At 38.1% G+C, this 21,631-nt stretch overlaps 1 protein-coding gene across 1 annotated transcript in view; it reads left to right on the forward strand.

The window, feature by feature from the left end:
• LOC122070360 (vesicle transport protein GOT1) overlaps nt 1–19,166 on the forward strand; it is a 20,979-nt gene extending 1,813 nt beyond the window's left edge. Inside the window, exons 2-6 of the mRNA XM_042634505.1 lie at nt 1,018–1,109; nt 1,209–1,289; nt 18,452–18,549; nt 18,644–18,719; nt 18,865–19,166. Of these exons, the coding sequence (XP_042490439.1) occupies nt 1,018–1,109; nt 1,209–1,289; nt 18,452–18,549; nt 18,644–18,719; nt 18,865–18,894 (377 nt within the window). The 3' untranslated portion in view covers nt 18,895–19,166. The remainder of the gene's footprint in view (nt 1–1,017; nt 1,110–1,208; nt 1,290–18,451; nt 18,550–18,643; nt 18,720–18,864) is intronic.
• Nucleotides 19,167–21,631: the final 2,465 nt, after the last annotated feature.

A 21,631-nucleotide genomic window follows, 5' to 3' on the forward strand; every position in this document is an offset into this window, starting at 1 on the left:
TTTTTTTTTTTTAAACACATTTTAAAATTACTTGATGAAGATTCCAAATATAGATTTTTTATTGGTAAGTGTATGGTTTTGTTAACACTTGAGATGTATGGGATCAACTTTACTCCACCAAAAATAACCAAAACAAACAAAACAAAAATATGATTCCCAAACAGGGTTTGGATTTTGTCAAGGGTTTTAAGGAAGGGTTTTGAGAAGGAATCAAGGAAAAAGGAAGAACCATTGCTCCAGGCGACCATTTTGCTCTGGCAGCGGTGAGCTTCATTCTTCTTTGACAGGAGTAGAAATATAGTGGATGACCTTAGGGCTTAGGCACTTATTTTGGCATCATAGAGGTAAGTATAATAAATACTTATATTTTTTATGTCTTCTTTTCTTTATATTTATAATTTTATTTCATAATTATGTATTTATATTGTATGTTAATATGATTGATGATTGATGATTGATGATTGAATATTGATGATTGATGATTGATGATTGATGATTGATGATTGATGATTGATGATTGATGATTGATGATTGATGATTGATGATTGATGATTGATGATTGATGAAGATGAACTTAGTTTATTCACTTTATTGATTTGTTTTCTTGATGAATATCTTACAATGGTATGAATATGAACCTTTAATATTTATTTAACATCTGAGTAATAGGATTCAACTAGGATTTGAGCCAAATAGATTGGTTTTATAAAAAAATTACACAATAACGCTTTAGTCGATAAGGCAACGCTTTATGCCCGCCTTATCGCTAAGGCGCTCCGAAAGACCCTCAAACGCCGCCGTCGCCTTACCACCTTAAAAACTATGACTCTGATAGAATTCGATTTTTCTGCCAGCAAGTTATTCAATCTTTTTTTTTATTTTCCATCTATATTATTGTAACATAGATAATCTAGTGCACTATTAAGTGTTGGTTCCAGATGTTCTTTCCTTATATTTTCTTATGGAAGAATTTAGGGATTTGGTTACTAATCCATTCAATGTTGCTTAAATAAGCAGAGATTGGTATTGGCCTCTTTGGTTTTGGCTTCTTTTTCTCATTTCTCGGCATAATTCTTTTCTTCGACAGGGGCTTGCTTGCCTTGGGAAATGTGAGGCTTTTTATAACCTTCATGAAGTTTTATCTCATTCACTCTTTCGGGTAGTTTTTAAGTACCTTACCATCCTTCTTACTGTGATTTTGGTTTCAGATATTTTGTTTATTGGGGGTAGCTCTGTTGCTTGGTTGGCAATCAACATGGCGACTCTTTACAAATAAGAATAATTACAAGGTATTTAAAAGGACATCTTGCAAATGTAGAATAATATGCATTTATATTGAGACCTTTTAAGTGTATGAACTGAACTGTCTTATTTGTTAACTGTTTATAGCTTATCCTCAAGGATTTTGGGAGGGTGCTGGCAACTGAAAGTGATTCTCCTATGCGATTTGAATTATTTGTTCATCTAATGATCGGTCTGATTCTTGATTGATGTGCGAGATCAGAGGCCTCCCTTCAGGATTGTTTGTATCTAATTCGATTAATGGGGTTATAGTCACCTGACTTAAGGAACCTGAACCAGATTCAGGAGGGAACAAATAATAAGGCAGTTCTGATTGACCAGATATTCTGGTCAAGTGGTCTGTTATACGGGTGAACAAATTTGCAAAATATCGAAGAGATTTTAGGGTCTCATTTCAGGTTATTGAGGGTTTGTACTATGATTAGGAACCTGAATGACTTGGAACAGAAATCGATAGGCAGAAGTTGGAGCATTAAACAAACTTTAATTATTTTTATAAAGTAATGAATAAGCAGTGAACAGTAACCAGATCCATAATTGTAAGATTCATTTTTAGAAACTCAGATTTTAAGAAGTTGAATAACATAAGGATTCTTAAATTCAATTTGGGTTTTGAAAACTTAAGAACTAAAACGGTGGATAGATGGCAGTTATAGCAGGAGTTAAGGATGAATCAATGCTGTAGCTGAATAACCGGAATAAAATGAAGAATCAATGTAGTAACTGATCCTGCAGTAAACAAAGGATTAGATAAGAAGACAAGATATGTAATTCAGGAATCACCACCTGAATTACTACCCTAGAATCACCACAGCAAAAAATGTTCTGAATCTCACAGAATCGAAAAGGCTGCAGCCAAGTATCATTCATCAAAATCATTAGGGGGAGGCTATGCCTCTTACATATTCTTATAGAACTCTAAAAAAAATATTCAACGTAACACTCAAGCTGATCCTAATTCCTTCCCATTGACAAGCTTGTCATGGAAGGTATTCTAACCTAACTCAACCACTTAATAACATAAAAGCAATCCCTACTGATAAGGAAACCGCCTGATGCAGTAGCACTTGACTGGTTGGACCAGCATGACTGGTTTTGGAAACCAGAAGCCAGAAAAAACCGGTTCAACCCTGGTTTTTGGTCCAACAAGGGTTGGAAGTAGTTTAGTTTAATTTTATGCCTTTTATTTTCTTTTATTTGTTGAGTTGAACATGTAGGAGATAAATAGAGAAGTAGAGTTGGTTTGCAAGTTATGTTTCAATTTTAGGGTCTAAGTTGCAGTCTTTGGTTCTCTCTTTAAATACTTGCATGTACCCAACTTTTGGACAAGCTGATTGAATTGGGTTTTGTGCTTTGAGTGAGTTTGTGACTGAGTGCTTCTCTCCCTTCTCCCCCTTCTCCCCCTTCTACTCTGATTTCTTCCCAGATTTCCCCTCTCCTAACCGGACCTCCACCCCTGCCTCTTTGTGCAGGCTAAAAAGAGTGTCCCTAAGTGACTCCAATTGAAAAAGGAAACTTCTCCCTATCGCAGCCTTAAAAGGGAGGAATACTAAATTGGCTAACTGACTGAAACTGACTTCAAAAGAGATCTGGAATTTATAATCTTTTGCCCAGCCTATCTAAACAACTTATCAATAATAAAATAAGGAAATAAAGTCCTCAACCTTAGGATCTTTCCTTCGAAGCAGTGAGGTGGAGTCACAAACTCAACACATTCTCTGATGGTAAGAAAAACATCCGGGGTAGTGACATCCTCATGGGGAGGATTCTAAAAGTTGTCCTCAAACACGGCCACATCTTCCACTTTTTTTTTTTTGATAGATAAATGTATTGTATTGGAAAAAATAAAAGAACAAAAGTACAGAAGGCAGCTCCCTATACCCCCACTTTAGACATGTCTAAAGGAGGGAAAGGAGCCCCGTAACCAAGCAGGGACAGTCCCCTCGCAAACAAGAAAGTAAAACAGCAATCATAAGACACAATCTGTTTACATTCTATAAAGACAGTCCTGTTCACATCTCTCTTCAGAAGAGCATGAAGATCAGATGTAAATTCTGAAGGAAGCAGGAAAATCTCATCCGCACCTGTGGTGAATGAGGCTAAGTAGTCAGCCGTCTGGTTTATTTCCCTCCAAACATGTCTGAACTCTAAACAAAGATGAGGCTTGACCAATTCCAAGATGCTACTCTTTAGGGCCTGCACGCTCCAAGGACCTATAATTTTGCCACTCAAGATTTCCATTGTAAGTATAGAGTCAGATCGAATGGAAACTTCAAGAAAGCCATTCTCTATGCAAAGAGAGATATCCCTGTATATTGCAACAAGAAGCTTCATGCTGAGAAATGAAATATCTGCATCCTCCTCCGCATATGCAAGAATAGGGCCTCCATTAGAGTCACGAATCAGGCCACCATAAGAATCTCTTCCATTGTTTAAGGCTCCATCACAATGAAGAGCTACCATAGACCTTGGTGGACAAAACCAGGAGCCTAGGAATTTTAAGACACCAAATAACCTTCACACCCAACTTGCAGCAATATACTGATTTGTAGCAGTATGAGGAGCCGAAATAGAGATAGTGGAACACCTTAAAATCACATCAGCTTTTGCAGCCACTATCTGAGGTCTGGTCTGAATTTTATTTTGGAACATCCTATTACCTCTCTCCCACCGAACATGATGAATAGTAGCGCAAAAGGAAAGCTTCACCACTACCCCAAGCCTCTCATCTCTATTCACAGCATATTGAACCCAACTTGTCACATCCATGATATTATTGGACTGCTGCCTCAAAAATATCCCCTCAAAAAACACATGGTTTGTACTTTTAATGCCAGCCCAACAAAAATGCAACTAGATTGTACCTGAACATTCCTTGGGATAAGCTGATCTCTTGTTGGAAGTGCATCCATAAGACATCACCAATAAGTAAATGAATGCCTTGGAATGTTCCTAGCAAACCACACAGAACATGCCCAATCCACCTTCATTGCACTAGACTGTACCACTTCCCAAGCTGATTTGGTAGTAAATAAGCCACTGGAGCTTCCCTTTCAAACAATGAAATCCTCAATGGAGTGATGGAGTTTCTGAATATTTGGCAGCTCTCTCCACACCTCTATTAAATAAGGAGAGACAAGAGGCCCAGTGTCTCACCCCACCCGCATAGGATGCCTGAGATGTGACTAGGACGCTTACCGCCGTCTTATAACACTGCCAGAATCTCTGAAATAGTACCTTAACCATCACAATCCATATCTAGAACCAATCCAAAATCAGGTGCAGCAGAATGATAATATATAAACAAATTTCAAGTACTCGGGAAGACTAAGAAGTGATACTAATTTATCAAGTTTATCTCCCATTTAAATACAAGAAATAATAAGTAATGTATCAAAGTGAATAACATAAAAAAATACAAAAAAATGATGATGGAGAAACACTCCTTGATCAGGGTGCAGTATAGGCATAGGTGCCACGTGCATAGTCTATGTCATGCTCCTTGGCCTCTGGTGTCCACCAGTACCCGCCGTACTTAGCCATGGATGAAAAAGTGTCGCTACTCATTGGTACCGCTATACCTGCATCATTATCTAAAAGGAACACACATGTGGTGTGAGCTCCAACTGGCTCAGTGAGGGATGAGATTCATGCAAGCAGACACAAATATTCCATAATGCGTATATGTCTATATGATGCAGTTCATTTTATTATTATCCAACTAGCAAGCAACTAAGTCTGGTGTAATGCTACTACAAGACATTAGGCAGTATCTTTGGTCCCGGAATCGACATCGGTCACCCAACAATACAAACCGTAGTTGTGGTTAGGAGCCTGACGGTCCCGGAATGCGCCATTAGTCACCTAGCAAACCCTTGAACCCCATCTTGGCAACCATGGTACCAGAATTACCATTGGCCACACCGGATTAGTTTCTGCCTCTGGTAATAATCACATCGTACCGCGGAAGTGCCATCTCGGAAAGTCTCATCGAACCTACCACAGTGGGTTATCTAACATCTCGCCCTTATTAGAAAGGGGTCGTAGCATAAGGTGATTATTCCTAATCACAATAATATACATGCCTTTCATAGTGATACCATTTACTATGGAAAATGCAGTACTAGAATCACCATCGGCCACACTGCATCTCATGTCCAAGTCTAGCTCTAGCATACATGGCATCGGAATCATACATCAGCCACACCACAACCCATGTCCAAGCTTAGCTCTAATGCACACACAATGCATGATGATGCAACAATGTGGCGATCACTGTACCAGAATTTCCCTTGGCCACATCGGATCCTACCCATACATAAATCACATTTATATTAGCAGTTCATATATAAGCATTTGATATAATTCAAATAAAGCATACATGGGATTATAATTTAAAAACACATGTATAATATGGCATTCAACAAGTATATAAATTTAAAACACTCCAAAAGAAATCAGACCACTACTCACCTTGTTTGTTGACTTGGTGACAAATTTCCCGAAAAGAATGCTCGAAAAGTGCCCCGCTAAGCCTCATTGGAAGGTGATTGTCTTTGTCCTAATTACAAGGGCAATTGGTGTAAAAAAGTGTCCCCTAGAAGGTCCCTTAAAAATCCTCAAAACTGCCTTAAGGATAGTTCTGTAAGGTCCATTGGTAGATGTCACCGGTAGATGTCTGATCTACTGGTGGATCCTATCGGTGACATTAAGAGAGAAATTTCAATTTTGCATCTTAGACACTCCACCAATAGATGTCACCGGTAGATGTTTGATCTATCGGTGACTTAAGCAGAGGCTAAATTCTTATCATACCACCCACCGGTTGATAGGAAGAGGGAAAATAGTTGAGCCAGGACTCATTGACAAGAGCCCTGTCCAATTTGCAAGCAACTCAGTTAGGGCCACTCCCACTTTAAATCTATGTGACATCATCCTCTATATTTTCTTCGTTTATGATTGATCCCAAATATCTAAAACACATCACATACTCCGTCTTTGTTCTACTTATCCTATAGTGTTTTGATTCCAAAGTTGATCTCGATTGCTCGGTGCTCTAGCTATTATCTCATCTAATAAAACAATATCATCAGCGAAGTGCATACGCCATGGAACCTCGTCTTGAATGTTTCTGGTTAAATCATCCATGACAAGTGCAGGCAAATAAGGGCTTAAAGCTGACACATGATGTAGCCCAATTTGTAGAAATGCAACCCTAAAACGATGCAGAAGATAATGGAAAAACAAAACAAACAATGCACACGGATTTTACGAGGTTCGGCAAGGTTGCCTACGTCCCTGGTGAGATGAGATCCTGTTTCACTATCAATGGAGAATAGGGTTACAGTGCTCGTCCTCACACCTCTCAGTATTGCTTGCATTACAGAGAAAGAAACCCTCGCTACAAATATATAGCGAAAAAAACCCTAATCCGGATTAAACTACAATTGCCCTCAAATAAAAAATTCAAGCGGGGGGGCTGCGCCCCCCTACACCCCTTGCTATGCAGGGGGGCCTCCCGCCCCCTTGCAACCCCCACGGCCCGCTAACCGGTTAACGGGACCGCCGTCCTGCCTGTCTAGGTGCTGCATCAGTACTCCCTGGATTTAAACTGCGACGGAATACAAGACATCATACACCAACACAATAGTTATTGAGAACTCACTACCTTGTCCACCCTTGGTTCTCACGCTAGTCACCACCTCATCATTTATATCTTTAATTATATCCACATATTTGCTTGAAACCCTTCTCTTCTCTAGTACATGCCAGATTAACTCTCCAGGGACTCTATTGTAGGCCTTTTCTATGTCAATAAAGACCATGTAGAGGTCCTTTTTGGCAGCTCTAAAGGTTTCCATAAGTCTCCTAGAAGGTAAATAGTTAATGTTGTAGATCTACATAAAACCATATTGGTTATCTGAGATAATAGTTTTTCTTCTCAGGTGTGTTTCAATAACCTTCTCCCAAGGCTTCATAATATGGCTCATTAGTTTAATGCCTCTATATTTATTATAGTTCACTATATCCCTTTTATTTTGTAGATCGGAACTACAATATTTCTCTTCCATTCGTCAGACACTCTTCTTGTACTTAAAAATTTTGTTAAAAGGTTGGTTAACAATGATACCCCACAAAATCCTAAGCTATTCCACACTTCTATTGGGACTTCGTTTGGGCCTGATGACTTACCTGCTTTCATTTTTCTCAAATCTTCTTTAACTTTAGCCACTCCAATATTTCATATATATCTATGGCATGTGGTGTCTTGGTGAATGATAGACTCTTCCGGGCTAATCCTATTCAAGTTGTCTCCATCTAGGAGCATGCAAAAATATTTACCTTATCTCTTTGATACCATCATCATTCTTGATAGCTCTGACATGATTGAAATCTCTACTCTTCATATATGTCATTTTCGCTATTTTATAGATAGCTTTTTCCCCATCCTTTGTGTTCAAGTTAATATAAAGTTCATCATATTTCTTTAGCCTTGCTTTCCCCACAATCTTTCTGATTTTGTTTTTGGCAGTATAATATCTATTTTTATCTTCTACCTCCTTAGTCCTTTGCCTAGTCTTAAAACTATCTTTTATAGACTTAATTGTTGCCTGGACCTCCTCATCCCATCCCCAAGTCTCCCTATGGGCCCGACAAGTGCCCTCTGATTCCCCTAGTACCTCTTTAGTGACCTTAATACAGGCCGTCGTCCTGGTCCACATTGTATTGATGTCTCCCTCATTGTCCCACTTACCACTTTATGAGTAAATGAATCCAAAGCATCTCCTTTTAACCTCCACCATTTACCTAATGGGAAACGGGCTTCCTTATCTTACATGTTTGTGGACTAAGATGCATATCCAAGACCACCAGTCTTTGTTGAGAGGTTAGGCTCTCACCAGGTATAACCTTACAATCCTTACACAGCAATTTGTCGAACCTTCTATTTAGGAATAAATCTATTTAGTTGTTATGCAGTCCGCTTTTGTAAGTAACTAGGTGCTCCTCTCTTTTCAAAGAAAGTGTTCACAATTGGTAGATCATAGACTACCGTAAAGTCTAAAACTGATATCTTCTCCTCGTTCCTCTCCCCAACTCTATATCCTCCATAAACATCTTCATAACCTCACCGATCTCTCCCAGCATGACAGTTCAGGTCACACTCTTGGGGTGCGTAGGCGCTGATTATATTGACACACTTTCTCTAGCAGCATCCTAATGGATATAATACTATCTCTCTTTCTTTTAACACCAACTACATCTTTTTTTAGATCTTTGTCCACTCGATGCCGACTCCCCCTCTATGACTTTGATCTTCCGAATACCAAAGTTTGAAGTCATCTAAAGCCTTATCTTTTTTGCACTTTCATCTAGTCTCTTGTATACAAGCAAAATATTAATCCTTCTTCTCCTTATAACATGTATCAACTTCATACTTTTGCTTGTTAAGGATCCAATGTTCCAGGTGGCAAGTCTAACCATATGCTTGTGTAAAATTATCAATAAAGCGGCTATTGAATTCCCAACTCTGGGAAAGTCGTATCTTATTTCATTTTCATAAGCACCCAAATATAAAACAATTTTATCAATAATAAGAGCTCTTATCGCCTTTTTTTTTTTGGATTGCTTCTTGGAGTGTTTTATTCCATTCTGCTTCTCTTCCCCTATAAATGAAGCAATTCATAAGGGTTGTATGGACGAATCAATGTGACTCGATAGATCCTTGGAAGGGTGCAAGCAAGTGCTTTCAGATGGCACGGCCGGCCTTGTTGAAGAAAGAAAGACTAGTTCGGGAGTAGCAAGCACTCGAAAGATATGGCTTGCTAGGACCAGGAGATGATAGATTGGAGAGGAGCTCTTCACACCTAAGAAACCAGATAAAGATAGCTCCTTCGAACCTGCTACTAAGGTAATGATGCCTCTTGACCAACAGAAGATGCCCTCACTGCCCTTCACCTATTGATTCTTGAGATGCTCAATCAGCTTTATGTATTCCAGTGTACTGGTCAAAACCCCTGGAAGGAGAGCAACAACTCCATTTTGATGGCAGCAGCTCCACATGGATCAAAAGCATCTGAAGGCAGAGGTGTATTAAGAGATTCTCAAGGGAAAGATGCTCATAGCTTTAGAAAATTTCTATGGAGAAGCTAGCAATAATGTGCCACACCTTGCCCTTAGTACGGAATAGGTATGCTGGCACTGGACACCTCACCGCATCCAGTCAGCCTGTTTTTCCCCAAGATACCTCCGAGTAGTCCACAACACCACAATACCCAACTATAAATCAAAGATGCTCACATGTAAGATAGTTGTAAAGGAAATTAAAACCATAACCATCTAGTGTCGCTACCTGATACCATACATAATTATAGTTATCCATAATGATTTATATTCAGAAAAATATATACACAAAAGGTATAACATCTCCCAAAAAGGCTCGGATCACAAAAAAGTGTGATCTTCACGGAAGCTTGTATGTACACAAAAGAATGATCAGTGGCAGACCTACTCCTTAGTGATACTGGCCTCCGTAGGCACAGTCGTCACAGTCACAGACGGGTCCATGGTCGAGTTCATCTTCCTGAATATGGGCCATGTGATCCATGGCCATTGTCTCATAATCAGTGCCGGGAGTCGAAAGAATACCGCCTTCGTCATCTAGAGGATTAAGATAAAGGGGTGTGAGCACGTCATGCTTAGTGAGGGGGTGGGGCAAGCAAGTAAACACAATACATATGTTGCAATACATGCTTATATTCCACACAGATAGTGATGCTCATGGATCCCTTTTTATTAACTTACTCTACTCCGTAGTCCATTACTAAGTCTCATCATATGTGGGTATAATGCTACGCAACGTAGGTGACATTCCCTACCCTGTACATTGGGTCTCAGAAATACAAGCTCGTTGCAGGCAGGAGCCAGCCAATCCCTGTCAGATCCTCGGTCCCCCGGCTAACCCCTAATTAGTAACCTTGTGAAATAAAATCAGGCATACAGTATATCGTATCCTGTCCTCATCCATCTCAGGTACAGTACGTCATACCACGAAAAGTGCACTGCTGATCAGGCAGCCACATATGTTGGGATTAGTCCGTACCTATCCTCCTACGGACAAGGGGTTGTAGCACTTAGGGTGGTGGTACGTAACCCAACATCCTACATGGTGCACAATCATTCATCACGTTCATACACAAAATCATGGGGACGTGCACGTGTCCCTTCTTACCTATCTTACCTTCCACATCTCAAGTCCACCAATTCACCATTATAGAGATCTTCAAAATAAAAAGATAATGCACATCCACAAACAAGTTATGCATGAACATACAATGCAGGTGAAAAGGAAAGAAACATGTAAGAAACACTCCAAAAATAAGTCAGGGCACCCACTCACTTTGGTACTCTGTATTGGGTGACTTCCCCTTCTGTTCTGAACAAATTCCCACACTGTTAATTAGATTTCCTAAAACCAGAATATATATATATATATATGTAGTATTAAAAATACAACTAATGTGAAATAAACTCAACCTAATTCAACTAGAGTCACTTCTGTCCTCCTTTTTGTGTTCTATAGGTTCTTATTGGACCCAGAGGGTTTCAGATTAAATCTGGAACCATTTTAGCTTCTGGAAGCCTAATCAGCTGGAGACAGTGAAGCCGACCGGTCGGCCTGTGGTCTCCCACCGGTTGGGCCAGAACTTACAGAATTTAATTCTGCTAGGTTCCTTCCAGGTTCTGATATGGTTTAAGCTGGGATTCCTTCATTTTATGAGGTCCGAATTTCACAGAGGAGGCATATTTCTCTAATTCCATCTTCAATTGACCATTCGACCTAGGGCTTTAGGTCTAAAAATTTTGTTCTCTTGGGTAATCTCCTGATTTCAGCAGAACTACAAGAAGAACTAAATTTACCTAAGAATTACCTTACAACTACAAATTTCTGCTTAAATAAATTCAGAATTCCCAATATCCCTTACTATACACAACCATAATTCACTTTAATTATTGTTAATTAAAGTGTGATGAGGAAGGGAGGTACCCTTCTCTTAACTAGGGTTTACTAAAATTCTGCCCATGCAACTGAAATTCTGTCCATGCAAACAGATTTCTAACCGAATTGGTAGATTCCTAGGTCAGTTCCACCGTTTGGTTTCTATAGTTTGTGGAAAATTTAGGGCTTCCACTGTGCATGTGACATGAATTCCTAATTTAGTTGCATGGGAAATTATCTCCCTAGCCCTTTTTACTATAGAACATGATTCGACACTTACCTGTTACCAACCCGATCCAAGAGTAATCTCAGGTATGTTAATTCTCTTTCTATTTCTCTTTCTTCCTCTTCTTCTTCTCTCTCTTTTTCTTCTTACTGTTTCAAGATTGAGGAGGGTTAAATGAGTCTCCACATAATGACCCTCATTCCTATTTATAAATCCTCCACCGACCTAACTATGGCCTTTGGTGAAATAACTTATATATATATACATAATATATAACTTATGTATATACATATACTTATATACGTATACATGGTTAATATTCAGTTATAACCTTTTAAATTACTAAAGGGGAACGGATTCTCAATTAAAAGAGGTATGTGGGTCCCACTGAAACCAAACAGTGGTTCTGTCACACCAACCGGCCGGCTTGGTGAGTCCAGAGCTCTCCCACTGGTTGGGTTAGAACCAGTTCCCCTTTGGTCTGTAACACTCCCTAGCACTCCTATCTCCTATTATAGTATTATAGGTTAATATTTACCTATTGGCCCACATTTCTTGTTGATTCTTCCAACACTGTTGGCAGAATGCACAGGTACTTGTTGGGTCATTCTTCCCTTCTTGGCATTCTACTGCTGCCAACCAAGCTAGTGTTGACCTTTCCTGCCTAGTACCTTTGCTTGTCCACCAATAAAGTAGATGGGTGAATTTAGGGTTTTACATAAGGAGCCAGAACTGCAAGCTTTCATAGATGACTCTAATATGTGCAGATCAAGGGCTATATAAACATTTCAGGTCGAAGGATAGATATTGACATTGCAGCTTGTGAGCTTGCTTGCATTGAGAAAGATTAACGATTTGCCTTGCGACCTCGTGACATTGCTACCAGAGCAAACTAGTTCCACAAACTAAGGATCCCCGAAGTAGAGTATTTATCATTATGTATAAAAAATGAGGCTACAACTGCTCCACATCCATTCGGTTATCTCGACATCTCTATCCACAACCTACCCATCTCCTTGAAGCCAGGTAGACTGATCGATCGAATTTTTTCATCGGGACAGTGAATGTCATCAACCATTGACTTTTCATAGGACATGTGAAGAAAATCAGATCCATGATCATCAGTCCATCTCTCTCTCTCCCCCGCCCCCCAAGCCCTGATAGTTTTCCTGCTTCGTGGGTGAAGGATTAGTACATCCACCTAAGTCAATATACTCTTTGACTGTTCCTAATACTTGAATGCACATCATCTGAACCAATCCGTGGGTGAAGGAAAATTGCCTAGGCAAAAGTTTTCCTTCACCAGTAGAGTTGGAAAAAGTGAAGTTTTCTCTTGAGGGAAGGGATAATTTTAACTGACAGATATCCAGAGAGTTGTTTGGATTGATTTAAATAATGGCAGAACCGTAAATAGTATGGGCAGTATCATGGTCTCATGAGATAAGAAACATAACATGAACTCAATGCAATATTTACTTATGCATGGGGGTATTTCTGGGATTACAAGGCACTAACAGGATTAGAGGGAAGGTATGGTAAATAAACTAAAGAAGGAATTATAAAGAAAGGGATTATCTAAAGTGGAAAGAACCTAGGTGTCTTCTACCTCAGGTCAAACCAGAAAATCCAGCAGAGGGCAGGCTTCGATTTAGGTGAAACTTGAAAGAACTCATTCAATCCAATAGCAGTGACTTTGAAACTTCAAATGAAGGTCACTAATCTAACAACCTCTGATCTCAAACGATAAACAACCAAACCAGCAGTCAATAACTGAAGAAACCCCGCTGTAACGGAGTCTGGCGGTAATGATGCTTCCAACTGAAATCCCAGACCAAGTTACACAGCAGAGGAGATATTTGAAGCTGAAGTTCTAGGAGATGGATCACCCTCAGGTAAGACTTTAACACCCAAAATCTTGAAGGGAGGGACGAGAGAGATATATCGAATCTTTGCAAGCCAGTTTCTGGGTAAAGGGTAACAGAGCAGAATTGGAAAGAAAGAGGAAGGAGGAGGAGGAGGAGGAGGAGGAGAAGGAGAGTCGTAGGAAGAAGAAAGGAGGAGGAGGAAAGATAAACGCAGATCTGTGTATACCGGTGGCATCTCCAACCTTTTTCCATATTCCATCTTCAGATATAGGTGGGGTTTCTGATGAGCACATTTATGTGTGAAATCTAGTGTAGTAAAACATGCATTTTACATATTTAGAATAGAGCTACCTTGGGTTTTACTCTCTTTTTGCAGGTTTTATATTTTCAAGGCCTTAAGGACTATCGGGTGCTATATCTCCAATTTTACAATTAAAGAGGTCTTATTTCTTTTCATGGTTGCGAAGAGGACGAAATTCTGAGCAAGATGGAAGTGTTCAATTGCAAGTACACATTCGTTTGGTCAACCGTACAAGTGATTATTCTTTTCGGGTCAGAAAAAGAATAATGGATCAGAATTGAACCGAGATGCAGAGCCAGCCCATTCGCGGAGCTACCTTGGGTTTTACTCTCTTTTTGCAGGTTTTATATTTTCAAGGCCTTAAGGACTATCGGGTGCTATATCTTCAATTTTACACGTAAGGAGGTTCTATTTCTTTTCATAGTTGCGAAGAAGACGAAATTCTGAGCAAGATGAAAGTGTTCAATTGCAAGTACACATTCGTTTGGTCAACCGTACAAGTGATTATTCTTTTCAGTTCAGAAAAAGAATAATGGATCAGAACTGAACCGAGATGCAAAACCAGCCTATCTGCAGTTGTCCTAAGGGTATAAGGAATATTTCAAATGCTAACAAGGATCGATGGACCACATCCTTGAGTGATTGAAGATTCGTTTTTGGTAACAACTACCTAGTGTAGTTGGTGAGTTGTGGTGTGCAAAATCCCTTGCTTATTAGGAGGTCTCAAGTTTGAACCTCTTAGTTGTCATTTTGTTGAGGTTTTTTCTAGAAGATTTTCTCTCTCCTATTCATCACTTAAAGGAGGTTGGCCAAGATAGTTGTACACAAGTTTGAAGAAGAGAAAAATAAAGAGAAAAAATAGGAAAGAAGAAAAAAAGAAAAGAAAAGACAAAGGCATGGATGGAATTTCCTATTAAAATAGAATATTGTCCAAATCCAAGCAAGAAAAATTGGCCAAAGGGGGTTTCTTGTGTAAGAAGAGAGAAAAATAGAAAAAGGGAGAAAAAATAGGAAGAAAAAGGCAAAAAAAATCGTGGGAGATCTCTCTCCACACGTTTTCTCTCTTCTCTCTCCTCCACTTCATCAACAAGATAAAAAAAAAATCTTTTTTTTTAGAAGCTAAAATCGTTAGCTTCCCTCCCTCATTCTCTATATAATAGAATTAACACAAGGGGAGGAGGCACTTCATTCTTCTTCTAAGGTTTTTTCTTAGTTGCTCTATCTCTTTCTCTAGCTCTAGTTCTAGGTTTATGCTTTAAACACTTTTGTAAGTTCTTTTTATTCAATTAATGCAAACACTTTTGTTTTTGATTTAGTCTTTTATTTTTATTGTTTAAACAATTGAAGTTGTAATTTTCAAGTTCCAGTTCTAGGCATAGTTCTAGGTGACAAGAACAAGCTATGAAGCATGTCTTTCAAGTTCAATTTTTTTCTTCAGATTTGTTTTCTCTAGTACTAGAAATTTCAGATTTTGTTTATTCCAGATCTAGTTTTTAGTACTGGTAGTATCTCAAATCGATCAAGTTTTCAGTTCAAGGGATGAAGTTCAAGTAAGTAGGCTCCTTCAGTAGTCTTCTCTCCCCCCTCTCATCCCTTCTTCTGACTACCCTTTCTTTCTTAATTTAGGATTTTAATTTCAGTCGTTACATTATTGCTATCTCTTTCCCCCAAGGTTCATGGCTAGTGTATATGTTGGCTTTGCCCCTCCTAGCCATAGAACCATCATTTTATTGTTTTTATTTTAATTGTCTCCCTTTCCCTAAAGCCAAATAGAGTAACCCTTGTAAGAGTGACTCTCTGGTCAAGTAGGGAAGCTCATATTATAATGCATCCCTCGGGCTAAGTAGAGAAACCTACTTGCGAGTCTCTCTCTAGCTTTATCCCCTTTCTTTTACTTTATTTTTATTTCAGCATTTTTTTTTTCCTTCATTGCTTTTTAATTGCATGGGGTGTTTTTTTTCAGCTATTTATTTATTTAATTTTAATTGCGTGGCTCGTGTGTTTAAATTCTTAGATGACGAATGATTAGGACGTTATTTTAGATACATATGTTTAGGACGGTAATTAGAATTAGATCACAATCATTAATCGGTTCACTTTCACATTATTAAAATAAGCAAAAAAATAAAGTGGCTGGTCTCCATGTGTTTGACCCGTAGCTACACTGATCCGTACGCTTGCGGTTACATTTTAAAATCTCAAACAGTTTCATACCCACAATAAAGGTGGTACAGAAATTAGGAAAGTTTCCTCTTGGGTACCTGTATTTAATATGCATTAGTTGCGTATGCACTATTTGGGTACTAGACTGGTGCTAATTCTGTTCAGATAGGCTGATTTAAGTAGAAGCTCATGATGAATGGCTTGTAGGATTTGCATGTGGTAATATGTCCTGTAGGAATGCATGGATGAATTCTGTACACTTGCAAAAACTGTGTTTGACATTTTATTTCAAACACCAGATGCATTTGATTGTTACGCGTATGTTAATATAGAGATCTTATTAATTATAAAAATCTCTCCAGTTTTTGATTTGAGGAAAATTAGGATATGTTTTGGCTGTGCAAGATTGTTTCTCTGGTGAGATTCTTAACACTTATTATGCATTCAGTTCCCACTCATTTTGTGTTGTCTGCGTGCATACTTCCGAGATACAAAACAGTATAATTTCAGAATAGTTCGGAGTTTTGACCTTTTGTTACCCCACTTTGATCTTGGCATATTAGAAACTTGTGATTGAAAAGATCAAATAAATCCTAAATATCCTATTGGACCAAAATCAGATTTGGACCCAAACTCCATGGAAGTGCTACATCAATTTCCCTGGTGTTGGGAAAAACTCGCTCTTGAGTTTTGGATCATGGTAGGAATAAGAATACTTTAACAGGTGATTGCAGCTTCTTGTATCTCGAACAAAATCCAAAATCTTAAGCTTCGATGTTGTATCTGTGTCTTAAAATATGTGGGGAATAACAAATTCAATTTGTTGAATATCCTTCATTGCAGTAGATTTACGTTGAATATCCTTCATTGCCGTAGATGATGTTGTTACTTCACCCATGATAATCATCTTGTCTCCCATTGGCGTTCGTTGTCGTCCCTCTTCAGAGCGGAATTCCTCTTGTGTTTACCTTTTCGGTTCCTCCCGTGGCTACACTGTTGGTGCCGCCTCCCCTCTGGTTCCGAGTGTACTTCGTCAATCAATCCTTTCAAAACAAATGTCTAACGTAGATGAGAAAGCTTTAGCATGCACAAATTACTATTGTGATCAAGTACACCTTTTCGCTCTTCCAAACATTGCAGATCAACTTTAATGACGCGTTTGGAAGATTCAAATATCTCACAATAAGCACCGTCTTAATATTGGGAATTTGAGAATTCGATAAAGAGATCATCTTCAGATTCAATAATGATCTTGTTAGTCTTTGATAACATCTCCACCATAGGATGCTAGATGAAATTATCATTTTTCCCATCATCTATGAGGACAATGGCAGTTTTTTTTTTTTTTTGTTGGGCAAACAAACTCTGTTTTTGAAAACATAGGTATCCATGGCCAGTCTCATCTTTGATACCAAGTGATGCAATCCGAGGTTCCAAAAACCCGGTTCAGACCACTTGTAGGACCATCTAGGCATTAAACAATAAAATATTAGAAGTAATGGCAATTCTGTAAGTATACTGAAGCTTACAAAGGGGCGGCAATTTGGTGATTTAATAGAACTTTTAAGGGCTACTTAGATATAAGAATAGGGAGGGACAAAATAGGGAAGGGGAAGGGGTATTTTAGGTAATACCAAAATAAGTAGTAAATAAAACTTTTAATAAGAGGTTGTCTCTGACCTCACGACACCACCCTAATGGCGGTAAACCAGGATAGGTTTCTGTAGATCAAACTCAACCAAATAGGCTCACCTGGGTATGAAAATTCAAAGGTATGTTGCTAGACCCTAATCTAGTAAATTCACTGGAGACTTTGTCGCTGTATAACCTACAAGAATTGATAACTTCTAGAGTTTGGGGTAGGCGCACTTCAACCCAGCTTGATTATGTAGAATCGAACAGACTTATGGATTATAGTTATATAGGTAAACCTGTTGTTCTGGGCATCCACGGAGGAGGTTGGGTACTCTGTCTCGAGCTTGTATTGCAAATGTGCACTGGGCATTGATATAATTAATGGTTTGTTGAATCATGATTATAGTAGGCATAATCACGTGAGCATGTGGAAAGCTTCGGCTATCTTTATTAAATCCCAATTCTCTACTTGTCTGTAAGCTGAGGTTGAATATTTGGATTCAGGGATGAAATCAAATTAAGCATGTATATTTGGGTGCAATTGGAGTTCCTGTCATTGTTATTCTTAGGCTTTTGATTCTGTAAAAGAAGTCTTCTGATTTCTATTTCCATGTTTTCCGTTTGCTGTTTTCTAATACCTCTAAAATCTATTTTTCTCTTTCATTTTTTTTGGGGGGGGGGGGGGGGTTTGGGGAGGAGTTTTTTACTTGGGGGTTGACGTGGGGCGAGGAGTTTTTACTTGAGTACAGCTTAAGGCATTTGATTGATTACAGAAAGTTGGAGGAATGCACTTTTTAAATAAATAAATTAAAACTGAGAAAATGCTTTAAATTTGCTAATCGTTGTTTAACCCTGTTACCCTGATGTACATTGGTTGGAAATTGGATATTGGATCGTGTAAGGGAATGAAGCAGTTGCATTGGAATTTGATTGATCTTTCATTTTTCTTTATTTTTCTGCAGGGCTCTGTGTCTTTTCTTCTTGGGCTTTTTCTCATTTTTGTTCGGTGGCCAATTGCTGGTATCATAATTGAAATATTTGGCTGTGTTAATCTCTTCAGGTCTGTCTCTTGTCTTCAGTATCTTTGTACGTGAAACTTATGTCCTTTTCTTCATATACTTCTGCTGTTCTTTTTGATTAAATTTTCATTACAGTGTCTTTTGGCCATCAATCAAGATTTTTATTTTTCAAGTTCCAGTCTTGGGATGGATTCTACAGTACCCTTTTATGGTAGGCCTTATGGATATGTGGTTTTCATGTTTAGGGTATAATTTTGAGTGCCTGCATAATTCTACTTCCTTTTCCTTTTATTTTTATAAATCATGTATTAATTGGCTTCACTGAATTGTTTTCTGTTTTATGTTGATTATTGCAGCTCCTTGATCACTTGACGAAAAGGGGCTAAATGAAAATCTTTTGGTGCATGAAACCTGCTATTGTAGTTAGCTTTGAACAAGGTACTCTATTTTTCCCTATTATCAATGAATGGCCACCGTCAGCAACTACTGACAATCGAGATGTACTGTAGAATCATAGAAGTACGTTGGAGTGTCCCTTTTCTAAATAATTTTTTGGTAGTATGTGTCAGTTTTATAACATTTCATTTCTGTAGTGGTATCTGTTGTAAAAAATATAAGGGCTTTATGATGTTATATTGAAATTGAAGTTGTTAAAGCATATAAATGACCAAAACCCCCTCAACATAAAAAAATATATTTGTTTTCTTAGATAACTTGTATAATAACAAAAAAAATCTATACAATAGAATTTAAGCTTTTTTTTGGGGGAGATTTTCTTACTCTCTCTCTTTTTTTTTTTTGTGTGTGCTGAGGAAGGGACTAGGTTTCTAAACAACTCTTTCACTGATTTCTGAGGGTTACTTTTGCCCTACAGATTTTAACAATGAAATTGCTTTAAGAAGGGCTATTAGATAGGTTTTCATCTTTTATGGGCTTTCCAGACCTAAAATGGGCAATGCAATATTCTATACTATTATTTTTATCGACAGAAATACTGAGATATATTCCCAAGAAAGAATGTAGTTTTCCAGGCTCTGAGTCGTGTATAAATATTTATGAGAAATTTTGGAGACCACCTATATACACTAAAACTGCCTCATGGTCTAGGCTTGCTCTAATTTGAGGGTACTATTGTGAAGTGCCAGATGAGGGATGGGGATCCTTACCCCCTACATTGTTCTATTGTTCTTGTGATACTTCAAAGCTCTCCTATATAATTCATGAGTATTAAGGTTTTGTGATTTTCATGCACCAAACAATAATCCGAACTAATTATCCAGAACTTCTATAAACGGGATAGGATTTTCATAGATTCTTTCTTCCTTTTCTTCTTTCTCACTTCTGCTCCTTATGTCGTTCCCTTAGATTTTACATTGCAGTGTAGTCACATTTCTTTCTTTTAGTAAATGTTTGCAGTGTCAACCCCCCCCCCTTTTCTTTTCATTTATTTAGTAGACCCAGTCCCCCGGGGCACGAAAGGTAAATAAGAAAATAAAAGAGATTGTCTTTGATTTCATTGATTAGATATGTTTTACTTTCTTGCTTTCAGTTCATTGGTGAAAATTACTTAAACATTTCTATTATGTGTATATATGTATGGATTTATCTCCATATTTTTTCTTTTGCTCTGTTCTCTCTCTCGCTATGTTCCTTCTGTTTGGGGAAACTATTCCTTTTGGGTGTCTTTTTGTTTGTTTTAGTGCTAATATTTTATTTATAGGGGATGCCAATCTAGTATACTGGTAGTGGACTACTGTGTGGTTGATATTATTTTATTATTTCTCCTAATCAATTAACCTCAATGCCATATATGCTTATCTGGAACATAATATTTTTATGATGGAAAAAACAGGGTTACCTTGAGCCCTTCAATCCATTTTCCATTAGAAGGTTTTAAATTCCCATTTCCTTCTTATTTTCATTTTTTAGCAGTGATTATTTAGTTTGTGGTTCCTTCATCTCCACATCTAGCCAGTAAATAATACAGTTGCTCCCAGCTGCCCAGCTGTTGAATGATAGGCCTGAAAACACTTTATACCTCTTGATCTCATTTTTTATTTTTTTTTGTCAAAAAGGAAGATCCTTTATTCCTTAAATGTTGCTTCATTAATGTATCATGTTAGAAGATCAAAAAAAGTCTTGATCCTTTAACCAAAATCCTTGCTGGACCTTCTAAAGAAAGAAAGGCCTTTTTTTTTTTTTTTTTCTCTTTGGGAGATACTGAGCATCTGGAGGAAATGGATTTTTTTTTTTTTTGGTAATGAGGAAATGGATCTTGCTAATGCTCTTAAATTGATTCAAAATAGTTCAGAACCTCTCTAGCCATTGGATAAGGCAGCCCTCGAATAAATATCTCTTTTAAAGAAACCAGTAATTAATGGATCTGACTAAACTTCAGACTGACTAACACTCCAATCAAACCAGGAATTTAAAGGCATGCAGTGTTAAAAGGTTCAATTTTAACTTATCTTGGGGTTATGGTTATCCTTGCCCTTGCCTGGCTGCATGGAATTTAAACACATATATTAATTGGAGAGACTAGAGGGGATTCTTAATAAGGATAGAGGGTGACCTCCTAAGATTTAATTCACAACTGGGCCACTGGTTTAATCCACGTAAGTGCAGTTTGCAGTAGGTTGGACATGAATGCACTGTTTCATTTGGTTAGCCATTAAAGAGTTTTGATGAGACCCATGAAGCACACTAAATAAAGTGGGAAAGCTCTTTCTTCCTACCCGTAGCATATCTCCATTAATGCTGATGGTGTGTTGTAGGATCAAACATTTAATGGATCACCTGGCTTCAATTGATATTTATCCTAGGGTCCTCATTCAATAAACATAAACACACACAAGCATTTGGGTAGATAAGAGAGGAAAAAGGGAATATACTAATTAAGTTGATGATCCATTCATCTAAAACAACAGAGAAGCACTTGGGAAAATAGGGTTGTGGGTTAACTTTGGAATCACAACTTAATTGGGTCATGGTCTTGTTTTTGGTAAGAAGACACCACTATTTAATGCTCACCAATTTTTATACCATAGAGATTAGGTGTATGTATCTAATGTATCCTGTGCCACAGGGTCTACCTAACACCACCGTTATTCAGGCTTCGAGATA

The sequence above is a fragment of the Macadamia integrifolia genome, unplaced genomic scaffold (assembly GCF_013358625.1).
Source record: "Macadamia integrifolia cultivar HAES 741 unplaced genomic scaffold, SCU_Mint_v3 scaffold90, whole genome shotgun sequence".
NCBI classification, from domain to species: Eukaryota; Viridiplantae; Streptophyta; class Magnoliopsida; order Proteales; family Proteaceae; genus Macadamia; species Macadamia integrifolia.